Genomic DNA, 16,678 nt, shown 5'->3' with positions numbered 1-16,678 from the left:
TACCTGACTGGGGGCTGAATGAGCGGCCAAGTTTTAGTAGCCTATTATTTCCGTTAAATTACTAATACCATTAAGAATACCTTTTGGATATTGTTGTGTTGTGACACTGGCCATCACATGATTAAAGAGACCTATAATTAGATTTCACTGGAATGTTGAGCATGATTTCATGCTATGGCTTTGAGATCTTCCCTAAGCTGGAACTAATGAGCTCAGCCTCAAACAGCCCCAAACAAAAAAAGTGCATAAACCTGTAACCTTTGCATAAAGAAGCTGACAGTATGTGGAGAAAGCTGTATCCATAGTGTTTGCTCTATATGGCAGTTCTTGTAACACTGTAAACACATAGATGCAAAAGTAAGTGGCTGATGCTTATCACCAATCGTTAGTGGAATCTAATGTGATATGAAATTCATAACATTGCATGTTGTCTGTTTTCAGAGTGGGGGGTTGCAGTTAAACCCCAGGAGATAAACACAAATAATTAGCCTATGTTTCCCAGAAACAAGTAGGGAGGCAAGTGCTAGAAGACTGAAAAAATGAACAAACTCTTTTTTTGCATTGTAATTATCCCTCTATTTTCCCTGTCTTTGCTTAGAAATACATAATCTTTTATTTAGTACCTAGAGATAAACAGGAAAAAAAGGCTATATCAATTAATCGATCAGCCATCACTCCTCCCTCAGACAGGCTGGATGATTTCACGCTGAATGTGTTTCCAGATAATGAAGCTGTTCTAAATGAGCTGCACTCTGTACAAAACCAAACACGGCTTACCAAAACACAACAATTTAGCTTGCCTCGTGAGCGCATGAGCGGGCGCGCACATACACACACCTTCTCTACGCTGGAAAGACAATAAACTACACATCAAAAGAAGAAGAAATGGGCTTTTACTAAATACGACCATCACTGTAATGGCTGTAACAAAGCGATAAAGAGTGCAGGAACTATTTTCAAGCAATGGCATATCTCTATGCCATTTTTTTTCTTCTTTATTTTTCAACTTCCCTTACTCTCAAAACAGGCTTAGAGCTTCTTTTTTTCCAGCATAAGGGGGGTACTTTTAATTCTAAAGCGAGGGATTGGTCACACTTCGTCTCATTAGCATGAGGAGCTGTATAAACCCCGCCACTGCAGAATTTTGAGCTGTGTTGAAGGCGAGGCAACAAGCGTGTCTGACTGTCTGCCTGCGCGCGAGCCGAGCAGCGAGGAGTAACTTTCACTTCCAGCACAGTTCAGTTCAGAAGCGCGCACCGAGCTTGTATGGAGAGCTCACTCCAGAGGTGAAACCGGTCTGCACGGCGCACAATGGGGCTGCTCACAGAGGGAGGGAAGATGCCAGGTGGCAGATTTATAACTTATTGGCACCGGTGGATTTTTATATTGTCAATTTACCCGTTTTTATTCGCGACACCAGCTCGGTCCGAGGGAAATACTGTTCGATACCAGACCAATGAGGAGGACGCGCCAGGTACAGTCATCGGAAACCTTGCCAAGGACATGTCCTTGAGTCTGTCTCACTCCTCCAAGACCAATTTCAGGATGATGAAACAATTCAACGACTCATTCATTAGGGTGAGAGAAAGCGACGGACAGCTCTCTGTCGGGGAGAGAATTGACAGGGAGAGAATTTGCAGACACACTCTTCAGTGCCTCATCACTTTTGACGTGGTTAATTTCTCCAAAGATCGCTACAAATTGATCCACGTACAGGTGGAGGTAAAGGACATCAATGACAACTCTCCGGAGTTCCCAAACAAGGAATCTATAGTGGAGATCTCGGAGAATGCAGCCGTGGGGTCCCGTATTCCTTTAGACCCGGCTGTGGACGCGGACGTGGGCTCAAACTACATCCAAAGCTACCAAATATCTGTCAACAGTCACTTCACCATTGATGTGCTCCTGAGAGCGGATGGGGTTAAATATGCGGAATTGGTGCTAATGAAGGAGCTAGACAGGGAGACTCAGTCATTATACACAGTGGAGCTGGTGGCCACAGACGGAGGTAACCCTGTCAGATCGGGGTCAACAAAGATAACTATCAGAGTGACTGACTTTAACGACAATAGCCCCGTTTTTGACCAGAATAGTTTCTCTGTCAGCTTGCCCGAGGACGCACAGGTTGGCACTGTGATTCTGGACTTAAACGCAGTGGATGCAGATGAGGGTTCAAACGGAGAGGTCGTGTACGGGTTTGGGAAACAGGTTCCTCATGAGATCCGAGAACTTTTCCGAGTGGATAATAAATCAGGGCGCTTGACGCTCAGGAGCCCGGTGGATTTCGAGGACAAACGCACCTACGAGCTAGACGTGCAGGCGACCGATCTGGGCGCCAATCCGACCCCCTCCGTGTGCAAAATCATAATTCACGTGTCGGACGTTAATGACAATGCCCCAGAAATCAGCATCACCCCCATGACCTCCATTACTACGGGCGTTGCGCACATCAGCGAGTCTGCAGACAAGGACAGTCTGGTGGCGCTGATCAGCACCCTGGACAGAGACGCGGGTGTGAACAGCCAGGTCCACTGCACGTTATACGGCCACGACCACTTTAAACTACGGCAAGCTTACGAGGACAGCTACATGATAGTCACAGCTGCAGTCTTAGACAGGGAGAGGATTAGTGAGTACAACCTGACAGTCATGGCTGAGGATTTCGGGTCACCTCCGCTGAGAAAGATCACCCAGTTCACTATAAGAGTCAGCGATGAGAATGACAACGCCCCTCACTTCTCTAAATCTGTGTATGAAATTTCAGTGGTGGAAAATAACCCCCCAGGAGCTTATATCACCACAGTCGAAGCAAAGGATGCTGATTTGGGCAATAATGGGAAAATCACATACAGACTGGTGGATGGGGTTATAATGGGGTCTCCTGTGAACACTTTTGTGTCTCTCAATTCAGTTTCAGGCTCTATATATGCTCTGAGAAGCTTTAATTATGAAGTGATGAAACTGCTAGACATACACGTCCAGGCGAGCGATGGGGGGTCACCACAGCTGCAGAGCACAGCTGTCATCAGACTCAAAATAGTTGATCAGAATGACAACCAGCCTTCCATCATCCAGCCGCCCCTTTACAAAGGATCTGCCGAGGTTTTCCTGCCCAAGGATGCACCTGCAGGTTATATGGTGACACAGATAAAGGCCACAGATGCTGATGAAGGCGTCAACGCACAGCTGTCCTATAGAATCACAGAGGGGGGACACCTGGGCTTCTCTGTCAACAAAGACTCAGGGAAGGTGCACGTGAGCAGGCAGCTGACGTATGATCTCACAGATAATGTCAAAGTCACAGTGGCGGTCAATGACAATGGATCCCCAGCGCTCACCTCCACAGCCATTATACACTTCAGCTTCATAGAAGGAGCCTTACCCAGCATGCCTTCCTTGGCTCAAAATGGCAGCGAGGAGCTCTTTGAATGGGACATGTCCATAGCCATCATCATCGTCCTGGCGGGGAGCTGCTCCCTCCTCCTGCTGGCGATCATTCTCATCACCACCATTTGCAGCCGCCGGAAAAAGGAGAGCAGGGAGGGGGGGTATGATGAAAAAGAAGAAACACCAAATGTGGAGAAAGTGGAGAGCGGTCACATTGATTCATTGATTGCCAACCACAAAGGCAAAGTGTTTGATGCCCATCCATTTCCAGAGAAACCTCCATTGGCCAGCAGCAACACAACAGAGGCAAGCTGTGAGGATGGCAGGCCGACAGCAGGCATCTTTGAGCCCAACAGCAGAGCCATGGAGGGGAAATTAAAGGTAAAGTCATTATTTTTTCACAGATGCTCCAAGTTTGTTCCACTACTTTTTTTGCATCTTGTCTCAAAGTTCAGGTGGGATGGGGTTTCTTTTTTATCCTTTCAGGGTTATTCCACGCTTCCTGGGTACGGGAAAGAAACAGTGAGACCGATAACAATATGGAAGGGTAATTCATTCACGACTATCTCCGCCAGAGATCCACACATCAGCGGCAAGGACAGCGGAAAGGGGGACAGTGACTTCAATGACAGCGATTCGGATATAAGCGGGGATGTACACAAAAAGGAGTCACCACCAATGAATAGTGAGTGTCAAAGAACGAAATTCCATAAAAAGATAAAAAGGGAGGTTATGTTTAATCTCAGCCTTGTAAAATATAGATAGAAGCCATTCCTCTAAAGTACTGGAAACATAATGAGCATGAATTTCTGATTTTGCCCTTTTCTGCAGGTCTGTGGGCGTGCACAAGTGAGTGCAAAGTCCTGGGACACTCGGATCGATGCTGGAGTCCCTCAGCCACAAGGCCCAACACGAGCATGGCCTGTGGACCACATATGTCAACCTTCTCCAAAACTGCATCACTTCCCCGGGACAGCAGAAGGGAAAACTACTACCCAGCCCACTTACCCAAGACCAACGGGCTGCAGAGCGTGTATGAAAAAGTTCAACACCAGGAGTTTGATTACATTCTGGTTGGTCCACCAACGCCGGCTCGAATACAAGAAGCGGATGAGATTTCCATCCCTGAGTACACAAACTCTTAAAGATCCTTTGAAAAGAGGATTGTGTCTTTATACTGTACAGTACTTTTGTGTTAATGACTCTACTATGTTGGATCGTTGCAGTGTTTTGTAGTATGTTGTGTCTTTTGGGCTCATATAAGACTGTTCATTGTATCATGTGTAATATGCAATATTTTGTACATCAATAATATATTTTTCTTAATGATTCCATGTAAAGAATTTTATTATGACTTTTCAAGAGCATGTGTTACTATTTAAAGGGCATGACCTATGGACATTTCGCCTGGAAGGGGCTGTGGAAAACAATCAATATGGAAGATTACCATGTTTGTGGTAGATTTTGTCACATTGTTGCACAAATAAACAGATCAAAAACTTAAATTGTATTGCTGTTTAACAGTCTGACAGACTCAAAATAGAAGAAATACAACCTATTGTCCTGAGCAAATAATCAGAAAACACAAGAATAACCTCAATTAGCCAACCAACTACATTTCATTTGCCTTAAAGGTTTATAAAGCGCAGCAAATAAAATGTATTCCTCCAACAGTCACGTATAAATTGATAAGTCAATGTCACATTCTCCTGAGTGGAACACAATGTAGGCATTGTGCTGCCTTAAATTGCATGTAAATAACGCATTGCTAATCAAATACTCTTATAATTACATGTTTTTCAAAGGTCAAAGAATCCCCTCACTTTTCCTGATTGCCTCCCAGCTTACCAATCATCCAAACAAATGTGCTTCTGTTAGTTTCCAAGCAACAGCAGCACTGCACTTTTGCACCTATTTTCTTACTATGTCTTCTTTTTAAAGTTATGAATAGACAGAGTAACCTTTCACAAAAATCTGCAAAGAAAAACATAATAGTGAAGATCATGCCTGAGTGTTTGTAAGTGTGTATGGAAGTGCTGCTATGAAGCATATTACACTAACGAGTACAGCCTGAGGGGATTCTTCAAACATGTTTAATTATAAGCATAATCTTAGTGGCACCTGAATGCAGCATAGGAGAGGAGAGAAGCTGCAATATTCACCTAGATTAGAATCAAAACTGGTATAACTCTGAGAAGTGTGCAGTTAAATGAAAGCCATAAATATATGACCTTCATGTCTCCCTCCCAATACCATCAGAGTCCAGTTAAAAACCTCTCAGATGACTATTACATCACTTCCTGTCACACCTGACACAGCACAGACTTGCTTCAGATATTAAGTTTTAGATTGGTTCCACAGGAAGGTGGTTCTCACTTTAAGCAGACTGAAACCTACAGGTAACATCCAGATGAAGAATTTAGCTCAAAGAATTTATATCAACTGCACGTCATTCACACTCAGATGTCAAAAAAAGCCTCACGGTGGATATCCTGATTCTCCACAGAGAGGCATCAGTGGAAGCGGAGGAGTTTTAGAGGACAACATGAGGGGGACTATGGAAAAAATCCAAAAAAACACTCATGGATCTGGTTGTTTTGAACACTGCATGCCTCCGGTAAGACAGGCTTAATAAGTTTTTTGATTGGAAATGTAATTGACGTCCATGACATGTTAAGAAAACTTTAGCCTCTGCAAACTTTGAAAGTTTCCTGGGAGTTTAATCAGCTCTCTTGGATGCTGTTAAGAGTGTCTGAGCTCTTACTTTTTGCATCTCCTGACCTTTGTAAAGGAAGAAAACACGTCCAGCACGCCGACCTCTGCTGCAGTCAGTCGCCTCCTGAGATGTGGGGCCGTTGCTCTTATTGTGGGTGCAGTGTTGATGTTGTGTGCATCCATGGCTGCTCTGTACCTGTGGAAAGTCAGTGATAAAAATGTAAGTGTCGACTGAGGATTATGCTGTAGTTATTACTTGCTGTGCCCCCTTCAATGACAGATGTATAAAAGTAAAGGCAAGGAGGCTTTTGGATCCAAAGTAGATAATAAAACCCTCAGATAGTAAAACTGTCTTATTTAAGGCATAGATGTATTTTCTTGAGATCGTCCCCAGAGATTTTTATGTTAATAAGTGAGGTGCAAGTGATGCAGATATCATATTTATAAGTGAACTACAGACAGCATTTATTATGCCTTCAATGCACAGACTTCATGTTCAAAAGTTGCTTTATTGCATCTTAAAAATAAAGATTGCTAAATTAATTTGCATCCCAAAGAGCTCACCTGTAGGGGAAACATTCCTTCAAAGGTCTGCAAAGCACCTCATGTCTTGCAGGATTTCTGCAAGAAAAGCAACAAAGACAATAAGAGAAAAGCATGAGCTACATGAGGCTTTTTTCTGTGTCTCACTTTTATATTGTTTGCTCAAGTGAGATTTACATAACTTAACCAATCTGTCATTTCAACGTCCCACTTTCCTGCCAGGTTTATAACGTTCGTTACAGTATGAACATCAACGGCGAGGTGAGGGAGGGATCCGTGGAAATCGATTCTGACAACAACCTGGAGCGATTTAAAACTGGGATTGGAGCTGAGGAAGCTGTGGAGATTCATGACTTTCAAATTGTGAGTGAGTTTGTCCTTCTTCTTCTTCTTCTTCTTCTCTTTTTCTTCTTCTCTTTTTCCTGAGGTAGTTCAGCAGAGACTTTTTCTGTGTGCTTAGCAAAAGTAGCAAAGCCGTGAGTGTAAACATGGGGTTGCTGTGATTTTTTTTGTTGCAGGGAATAACCGGAATCCGCTTCTTTGGAGGAGACAAGTGCTATATAAAATCCCAAATCAAAGCCAGTCTTCCTCACATGGGAGCCGACAACAAAGAAGCGTTGATGTTTGACCTGGTATATATAGGCTTCTCAAAGCAAATTGGAAAAAGAAAAAGGATATTCTACTTGCTTTTAACATTGTCATTTCTTTTTCTGGCTGCAGTATTTCAAGGACATTATTTTATTTCTCTCTACAGACAGATGAAATCATGCCAGTGAGGTTTGATGCGGAGTTCCTTATATGGGTTGCTGCTGAGCAGCCGCTGAAGGACACCAGCTTTCTGAGCAACAAAATTCTGGCTCTTTGTGGGGAACTTCCCATCTACTGGCTCCAACCCATGTATCCTAAAGGTTTCTCTTTCTTTTCTTTGCTTTCGTGTCTTGACTCTCTGTTTATGACTCTCAGGAGTCCTAAAACAGGCCTGTTATCACAGAGCATTTGAAATTTTGTACATTCTTCCAAAGTTCATCCAAAATTTGGCTGTGATTGCTCGTCTTATCTACTGACATGCTTTTTAAATGTCTAATCTTGTCTGCAAACTTGGTGAAACACTTGAACATCTTGAACACAAACTATATTTTGAGCCTACACCACAAAAAAAATCTCCGGTCCTGAATCAAAAAAGAATGATGCTTAAATATGCAAGACTGCTCGAAAATCACGGCTGCTAATTGAATTATTCAGGACATCCGAGACAGCCCCAGCTATGTAGGATTGAGCTCTGAGGACATGTATGGCATCTTGTGGATGTTGACCCAATACTCCTGCCTCCTGTGGCCCTGCTGTAACAGATGGGGAGAGGAGAAAGAGAGACACACAGCGAGCCAAGCGGCAGTTTAACATGGAGGAGTCGGAGGCAGCTGCTGAGGAGAGGGACCCTGTGAGTCACGCAGACGATGACATCTCCAGAGTGGTGGAGGAGGAAGTAGAAGAGGAGGGGGCGCAGTCTTCCGCAGGGTCGGGGTACAATCCCGAAAACCCTTATCATGTGGGTACCAACTTCATCAACAACAGTGTAAATGATAAATAAGGCACTCGAGCTGGTGAATAACTATCAAGAGGCGTGTGCTGAGCCCGCAGCTAGCCTTGAAGGAACATTAGGAATTAAAGTTTCTATGTTTTGTCAACACTTTTACAGATGACTTCATAGCAGCAGCCTTAAGATGGCAGTCGTGCTAAAAGCTCAGAAAAACGATGGTTGGGAAAAGTGCTATACTGCTAACACTGCTGAGTAGGTGTCATATCAGCGACCATAATGACAGGTCACTGGGGTAACCGCTGCCATTTCAATTTGATGAACTTACGAACTGAGGCGCAAAATTCCCACTGCTTATAAAAATTCATGCCGCCTAAGAGAGAGAGCCGTTGTCACGTGTTGTGGAGGAAGAGAAGTTTTTGAAAACATTTGAATTGCAAATGAGCATGAATTAAGAAAAAGATTGCCTTTTTTAAAATTAACACTGCTTCAAAAACTTGCAGCGCAGCAGAGGCAGCAGCAGCAGCAGCAGTGGAGGGGCCAGGGAGGAAGGTGCTGCTGTGACCTTTGACACCATGCTAGACCACCAGGGGATCTGCTGCTCAGAATGCCAACGCAGCTACACCCACTGTCAGAGAGTCTGCGAGCCCTTGCGTGGCTACTGGCCCTGGCCGTATAACTACAGAGGGTGCCAGGTGGCCTGCCGAGTCATTATGCCCTGTCGCTGGTGGGTGGCACGCATATTGGGTATTGTGTGAAAAAACATGCAACACTCCTGAGAAAACACTTCTTTTGTTTTTAAAGACCCTCAAGGTCTCTAAACTTTCAGCGTCTGTCCAGATATTTATTTTGTGACTGTAAATACAGTCAGAAAGCTATGCCTGTTAGCATGAAATGCACATCAGGAAGTAAATCCTCCAGATTATAACACTCAATACAAGTTTTATTTGCATATAAACAGCTGCTTTCTCTTTTTTCCCCATATTTATATATGGAATATAAAAATGCCCTAGTTCTGTTTACAGCAACAGACCCTACAAAGGGGTACATTCATCTCTGTATCCTGTAATACTGTGGCTTAATGCGCTGTCTACGTTTAATGGAAGGTATGGGACTGGATCCAGAGGCTCAGCAGATCATGTACCTTCTCTGACTGAGTAGGCTTCAATAAATTCTAATTACAGTATATGCTGGCTTTGATGTGGATGTTTTTTTGTGTCACATCTTGTTTCCATGGTTCCACTGGGTGCTTTTCTGATAAAACTGAAGTGACAGCAATGGTTGCCATAACTTCCATTCACAGCTCAGAATCACTTTGAGGGCATTGCAATTTGTGCACACTGACATCTGCATTGATGTGGACTAATGCGAGATGAGTGTCATGGCAGTGATGGAAAATATTTCCATAAAAGTGACGTTTTTATTAAATATTTTTTTCTTTTTCCTCTAAAAAAGATAGAGATGTGTTGATGTTAGGCTACAAAAAAAAACATGATCACAAAGACACGCCTTTTCTTCTACCACGTCTGTTATTAAGGTTTGTGTTGTAGGCTTTTCTCAACACATTGAAATCAAAAGAAATCAGATTACTATCGCTATCGCCATATGCCAACTTTCTAAATAATTGAAAGGAGCCATGTTGCGATCAAGCCGATTTCACAGAGGGTGATCCGGGTAACATCAAATTACAACAGATGTGAAATTGCACCATATCTGCCACTAAAGCCGCATTGAAACTCTGCAGCAGAGTGAGGAAACAACACAAAGAGATGCTTGTCTCTTTGCTTGGAGATCTTTCCTGGTTTTCATGGGGGTAGAGGTGCTTATCACATCTGCAGCGCTGATAAGACGGCCTCTGTGCTTCCGTAGGCTATATAATATTAATCCCTCTCCCACGTCTGCAGATGCACTTAAAGGAAGGTGACAAGCATGACATATCCAGGACCTCCTGATGGCTCGTGCTCCGGAGTGCAGCCGCTAAAAGAACCCCGAGTACCCTCAAGTGATGTAAATTTGCAGGGGGAGTCCAATTTCCATCACAGCACTGTCACTGCCATGGTCATTAAACTAAATCATCCTGCTGTGTGTCACACGGCTTCCATTTTAAAGTCCCCTCAATAATGGAGTTATACTTGGATTGCAGATTGCAGCACAACACTGAACGTCTGACCTGACAGCAGCTGTGACTGAATCCTGCACATTATTTCATCTTGAGAAATCACACGCAGACAGTGTGTATGGACCTAAGAGACACCTTGAAATTATTCATTAATTTGGAGAACTTTTTGTTTCCTTCCTGCACTATCTGCACACAAACAGAGCTATATATAATCTCCAAAGTTAGCTGCTGAAATTTAAATATGATGTGTTATGTGCCTGTTGCTGGCGGCGGCTTCCTCGGGTTTCACTCAGAATGTGTTGATACAGCAGCACAAGACAAAAAGCTCTAAGTCTGAGCTCGACAAAAGGAGATGAAAACACAAAGCAAAAAAAAAAAAAAAGTGGGGGGAAAAACACATCACCACAAGCAACAACTCAAAATGGCATTTAAACTGAGAAAAAAACACATAGCTCACAACAACAGCAGTTTTGTTATCCCGAGGCCCTGTTTCTAAAAAACTTGTTTCCTTTTGCCATTCCTCTCCTAAAGAAGAGAAATGTACCCCATTGAAGAGAAAAGACGAATGTGTTGCAGAGCAGGTTTGGTGTGTGTGTGTGTGTGTGTGTGTGTGTGTGTGTGTGTGTGTGTGTGTGTGTGTGTGTGTGTGTGTGTGTGTGTGTGTGTGTGTGTGAGACAGTGGTGCCTTTTTGTTTGTCTCCCCTCTAGAGCTGGGCTTACCCTGGGAGCCCTGCAGGCCGGGGAACAAACAGAGCTTTGTGAGCACTGACCCACTGCGCCCAGCGGCCAGACTGCAAACCTCCACTCCTGTGCTAATAGGAAAAACCACAGTGGAGGAGTCCACAGCAGCTTTCTCGCATCCACCTGTGCTTTCATCATTGCCCATCAAAACAAGCACAGTCAGGCGGGGTGCTGCGGTGCTCTGGTGACCGCCAAATCAAAAGCCTTTTCTGTTAACATCCACACAGCACAATACATCCAGTACATCTTAGCTGGTGATTTATCTGGTGGCATGGATTTGTGCTAATCAAGCCCATGCACTCACTACACCCGCCCTATAAATACATCAATACTCCCCTGTCATAAATTTGCCTGCTGTTGCCCAAGAGGCATTAGAAGTGTGAACACAAGTGTGAAGTGAACCACTCTAGCAAACGCTGTCCTACATTTGATTGCATGTTTTCCATTACATCCAGACATGAATGAAATAAACAGGAGTGACAGTCCATTTTGCACCTTAACCAGAACACAGAAACCCTTTTAGGTTTAGCTCATTATGTTTTTCTGCTAGAAAGCACTGCAGTACGTTTATGGATGCTGGCGTGGTGAAAAACCTGTAACCCTGCAGTTTTGCACCGGCAATAACAACCCATGCAGGGAGCGAAAATGTGTCTTTTCTTTTCTCCTGAATGGTCAGAAATAACATAGGGAGAGGGGGGGCCTCTGGTACAAGGCTTAAATGCTTTTTAATCCCATGGTTGAGTGACCACTTGCAGCTCTGCCCAGTAGTCTAACTCTGCTTGCCATTTGCAGGTCGCTCAGAAGTTGCCTTACTATTGGCTGAAGTGTCTGCATCACTCTCTCTCTCTCTTTCTCACCCTCCTGTTTAGTATGCAAACCCCAAATGGCTGTTAATTATATGCCTGCTGGTATTGTATTAGGAAGTGTGTCTTGTTTATTCCACTAACTTAAAGCTGTAAATATGGTCTACAGGCATACCTGCATTCAGTGAATTGCCCTTTCTCTGCCATAAAGCATTATAGCAATTCCCCCGGGGGATTCAATTACTCTGCGCACACTGCAGGGAATTTTTTTTCTGTGTATTGCACTTGGTTGCATGGTGTCCTTGCTGCACTCAAATAGGAAACCTGTAGTGTGGTGCAGGTCTAAATTGGACACAGAGCTGGAGTTTGCACCATTGTTTTCCTCGGGACACACACCATATATGTGACAGCTGGCATGATGGAGACAGTGGATGTCAAGAGTGCCTCACCAGAGGTGGGCAGTTATCTTTATAACACAGCAGGCATGGGCTCTCTCAGAGGATGGGGTAGAACCAACAACATAACAACAACACACCTCACCCATATCATATTTTTTTAACCCTGTGAGTGAAATAAAATCTGAAAAGCCAGACCAAAGACATCCTTATTAAAAAAAAAAAGCCTCAATTCTCTCTCAAATATGGTGTTTGTCAAAGCTTCAGTCACCCTAGGATGTACCCCAGAACATACACATCCTCTAGTGGGGTGCTTAAAAGGAGCTATAGATAGCTCAAAGCAGAATCAAATCAAGACTTCACATCTACAAAAAACGTAAAAAAAAAAAAAAAAAAAAAAAAACCTCCTCCTCCACAAAGCAATGTCAAGAGGCTTGCCACATGAAAGCAGAAGTTGTCCAAAGAGTTGTGGGAAGTACTGACAAAGTTTATCTGGAAAAAAAAGTCTATGTGTTTTTAATCCTCAGCTGCACGTGCAACAATGAGGGAGCCTGAGCCTTTAGATATGCCACCCCGGGGCCAGGCTCTATACTTAAGGCTTACAACAGCCTCATTATCTCCCTCAACTCACATCAGATCCTAGCAGCAGTTTGTCACAGGCAGGCTCCTCTCTGCCAGTAGGCATCAGACCAATCCTCCTGCAACACTACTGTACATAATTGCCATATGGACAGCATTTTGAGCCAGACTGAAGACTAAAAAGCCCTCCAGGCAGATTCCCCAGATAACTAAATGAATATTTTATCTCATTTCCATCTAATTTGCACCATATTATTATACAGAAGTGAATTTTTTAATTAATTGATAGAACAGATCAAACACAGGTTTACACTTTGATTCTCTGGAGCTGTTATTTTGATAATTTGCATGGCTCTTTTCACACGCCAAGCCTTTTAATCTCCCAGAATTTCCAGCATCTCTATAAAGAAGCACTATAATAAAACATACAGCAAATTAATAACTGTCAGCACACATGAAATGCTTGTCTTGGTTGTGTGAGCGGTTCCAGTGAGAAGTCCCTTCTACCTGCCACCTCACTGATTAATTAATTTCACAGTGTTTAATTAAATCCACAGTCTGGGGAGCCTGGGCAGCACCGTGGGGAGCTCGATGTGAGCCCTGTGTGTACACAGATTACTAAAGAAGGTCTCAGACACCCGCCTGCTTGCTCGCTGATGCCGACATTGACGTCACCCTCATCTGGATACCGGGGCATGATTGTGTCAGTGTCATCCGGCAGTTGTGATTTCTTACTGCTGGTGACGAGATAGCACTGTTGCATTTGTTGGCATTTGAATTAACAAAGGGGACCGGAGCATTTGACAGCATTTGACACAAATTAGTATTTGACAGGAGCGTCAAATGAAGTGTGCTGCTGCAGGATGCAAACTTGTGTTACCATTTAAAATATTAAATCTAAGAGACATCCAGTGCACCATGGAAAAGGAATATGAGATAAAAAGAAGAAGGAGCATCCAACATATACACATACATATACATTAGCTCAAAGTTAACATGCTATGCTGAATAAAAAATGCTTCAAATTGGCTCGAGCATAAACAAGCATATTGAACTCTGATATCACGTCCAACACTGACGAACTCAGCAGTCAAAGCCTCAGAGACACTGGCTTCCTCATGTTAGTACACAGAGAGGTGCACAAGTGTGTAGCCCAGCATGCACATCAACTGTGTGGGCTGTGAAGCACGCGTTACTTTCTCTGTTCTCCTAAAACATATTTTTGGCATCACTAATCACAAACAAACACATTTGAGTGAGATGGCTCAAACATTCCTCCAAAGCACAATTTAAAAATTAAAAATAGGATGTTTTTTTCCAGCTGTAATACAATCTACAAAGTGGGTATGTATTAAAAAATTAGAGGGATTCTTGCTAATCTAGTCATGTTAACAAACCTGATTCTGATCCGAGGCTGACTGCTGTTTGCTCAATCTAGTGTTTATACATCAGGGAGAGCGAGGATAATCGATTGGGTACATAGAGATGGCAGCCTGCTGGTTTGATGGGATGTGATGTGGAACCAGCATCTACTTGTGCTCTCTATTTGATGTGCCAGGAGCCATTAGTAACAAACACTATGTACAATGACACTGATATGAAAGAATGATGAGACAAATCGAGGTTGTCATTATCATATACAGTTGTGTGTAAACGTAAGCCCAAAGCATGACAGATTTGTACTTTTTAACCATTATGATTATGTAGACATTTGATTTTTTTCTTTACATACTGAAACTGCTTTTGTTCACGTTCTCAGTGGCACGGATTCACAGTGAGTGAAACATCTGACTGATAAAAGACAGCAGGATGACCGGAGAGGACAAGGATGGTAAAGAGGTAAGATGAAACCCCTTAGTCCAGGGGATCAGAAGCTCATCCGAGGGGGGAATGATCTGATTGGCCAACCTAAGTGCCACCCCGAAATCCTAAACTATGATTGGCAGTCTGCTTTGTCAGAGGTGGGACTTATGTGAAAATCAAGTGTGTCGGCTGCTGGTCAATTTCTTTGCATTTGAATGTAGCAAACTTTTTGTCAGTGCTTTAAATTACACAAAAAAACTTAACACATTTATTTCACAAGACAGGTATGTGAGAGGAGAATCAGTCCAACAAAAATTGTAAAATTGCAAGCACACTCTTGTGGACTGTCTAACTCTTTAAAAAGAAAGCACTTATTGTCAGCATTTTGGTACAGAAATGTTGAAAATGAATTTTATTTCACAAACAGTTTGCTGGAATTTGCTTTCAATTATTTCTTCACACTTGAAATTGTGACTTAAGAGAAGCTGCTTCATTTTAAGTCTTTGAAAAATGAAGTGTTAGGACGCATATTTTTGTTGTGTTTGTTTTTCAAGGTAAAAATTATACACAGCAATAAAATATCTGTTTAATAATAATAATAATAATAATAATAATAATAATAATAATAATAATAATACATTTTATTTAGAAGCGCCTTTCAAAACACTCAAGGTCGCTTTACAGACAGATTATAATTTAATAATTTGCATAACAAATATATTATCTACGGTGATAGAAATAGTAAAAATGTTATTTTTATTTATGTGTGTTTGTCCATGTTTAATGCCACCCCTGTGTAAGTCAATGAGATGGGCCACCCCAGTCAAAAAGGTCTGGACACGCCCCTGACAGGAGTCACCAAAATCAGCATGAACTGAAAATATACAAAGCTATATACAAAACTGGGTTTAGATGAGTTCAAAACTTGAACAAATCATTCATTACTCTGACATTAAAATTAATTTATAAAATTTAAATCCATATGAAGCAGACTATTTGTAAGGGAAGTCAATTAAGCCCTACATTTAGTAAAACTTGCATTAGAATTGGGTTAACCAGATCAGAGGACTTGGAGTAAAACATTGTGAGGGGATATTCTGGAGGTCAATCAATCAATCAATCTTTATTTTTATAGCGCCAAATAACAACAAACGATATCTCAAGACGCACAAACATAGCAAACAGAGCAGGTCTAGACCATACTCTATGTTAAATTATTAACAAAGACCCAACATCAAGACAGGATAAGATCCATTCCCCTCTTACTGACAGGATTCGATCTTATCTCATCTTAATCCACCATGAGAATTGCACCTTGCAGTATTTAGCTAGTTACAGCGGCGAGGAAAAACATCCTTTTAACAGGCAGAAACCTCGAGCAGAGTAATGCAATATAAAAATCTCTTGAATATGCAGTCAGTGAGAAGGTTGTTTCTGGAAAAGGGTTTAAAAAGATTCTTAAAATATTTGGACCCCTAACATGGCGCAGTAAAGAAGATCATTGAAGTGCAATAAATCTAAAAAAAAAATCGACTGCCAAGACAACAAATTCAGCCCAAGAGCTGACCGCATGATGCCAAAAGAAGTCTCCAAGAAGTGGATGTGTCGACTAAATCAGAAAGTGACTGCACATATTTGTATTGGATGCATGCCAGAGGGAAGCCTTTTCTGTCTCAAAGGAACATCAGAGCAAGACTGAAGTTTGCCAACGAATACCAAGGCAAGGCCAAGGACCTCTAGTATAATGGGCTCAGGACAGATGAGTCAGGGGATAGAGTATTTAAGTCACAGTACCAGAAATGGCAAACCAGTTTGTGTTTGGAGTTGCTTTGCTGCTTCAGGGTCAGAACAATTCAAAGTCATAGATCTAACCTTGAGTTCTGAGTCACATCAGAGGGGGATTGAGGAGGTTGTACAGCAACCTGTCTAAATGACGAATGTAGAATGTAGGTGGATCAATCAGTAGATGCAAACAAACCTTTTAAAAGCTTGCAGTTGGAGGATTTCTGCACAGGGTGGTGAAATATGTCAACCAGTCCATGTCAGACACTGTAAGACA

General features: G+C 42.5%; 2 protein-coding genes and 1 long non-coding RNA gene across 3 annotated transcripts; 2 read left to right on the top strand and 1 right to left on the bottom strand.

Annotated features, from left to right (window-relative positions):
• The first annotated feature begins 1,004 nt into the window (after positions 1-1,004).
• Positions 1,005-4,892, top strand: si:ch211-199f5.1 (protocadherin-8). The gene is made up of 3 exons (XM_034694144.1): positions 1,005-3,768; positions 3,874-4,072; positions 4,219-4,892. The coding sequence occupies exons 1-3, from the start codon at positions 1,312-1,314 to the stop codon at positions 4,530-4,532; spliced, it is 2,970 nt and encodes a 989-aa protein (XP_034550035.1). The 5' UTR covers positions 1,005-1,311; the 3' UTR covers positions 4,533-4,892.
• Positions 4,893-5,932: 1,040 nt separating this feature from the next.
• On the top strand, positions 5,933-9,299 carry cnmd (chondromodulin). The gene is made up of 7 exons (XM_034693302.1): positions 5,933-6,004; positions 6,179-6,322; positions 6,868-7,008; positions 7,164-7,277; positions 7,400-7,553; positions 7,995-8,191; positions 8,683-9,299. The coding sequence occupies exons 1-7, from the start codon at positions 5,933-5,935 to the stop codon at positions 8,935-8,937; spliced, it is 1,077 nt and encodes a 358-aa protein (XP_034549193.1). The 3' UTR covers positions 8,938-9,299.
• On the bottom strand, positions 6,190-16,658 carry LOC117819826. The gene is made up of 3 exons (XR_004632639.1): positions 16,598-16,658; positions 6,667-6,723; positions 6,190-6,298 (listed from the first exon to the last, which is right to left on the bottom strand). It is a non-coding gene; the product is annotated as an uncharacterized LOC117819826 (long non-coding RNA).
• Positions 16,659-16,678: the final 20 nt, after the last annotated feature.

This window comes from Notolabrus celidotus, chromosome 10, assembly GCF_009762535.1.
Source record: "Notolabrus celidotus isolate fNotCel1 chromosome 10, fNotCel1.pri, whole genome shotgun sequence".
Classification (NCBI taxonomy): Eukaryota; Metazoa; Chordata; class Actinopteri; order Labriformes; family Labridae; genus Notolabrus; species Notolabrus celidotus.
Note: the sequence above shows the minus strand (reverse complement) of the source record. Positions and strands in the feature narration are given on the sequence as shown.

Bases quoted from the DNA above. Each gene is read 5' to 3' on its own strand.
- si:ch211-199f5.1 (XM_034694144.1), top strand. From the start codon at position 1,312: ATGGGGCTGCTCACAGAGGGAGGGAAGATGCCAGGTGGCAGATTTATA. The intron at 3,769-3,873 runs GTAAAGTCATTA...TTATCCTTTCAG, and splicing joins CCATGGAGGGGAAATTAAAG to GGTTATTCCACGCTTCCTGG. The intron at 4,073-4,218 runs GTGAGTGTCAAA...CCTTTTCTGCAG, and splicing joins GGAGTCACCACCAATGAATA to GTCTGTGGGCGTGCACAAGT.
- cnmd (XM_034693302.1), top strand. From the start codon at position 5,933: ATGAGGGGGACTATGGAAAAAATCCAAAAAAACACTCATGGATCTGGT. The intron at 7,009-7,163 runs GTGAGTGAGTTT...TTTTTGTTGCAG, and splicing joins AGATTCATGACTTTCAAATT to GGAATAACCGGAATCCGCTT. The intron at 7,554-7,994 runs GTTTCTCTTTCT...CTGCTGTAACAG, and splicing joins CCAACCCATGTATCCTAAAG to ATGGGGAGAGGAGAAAGAGA.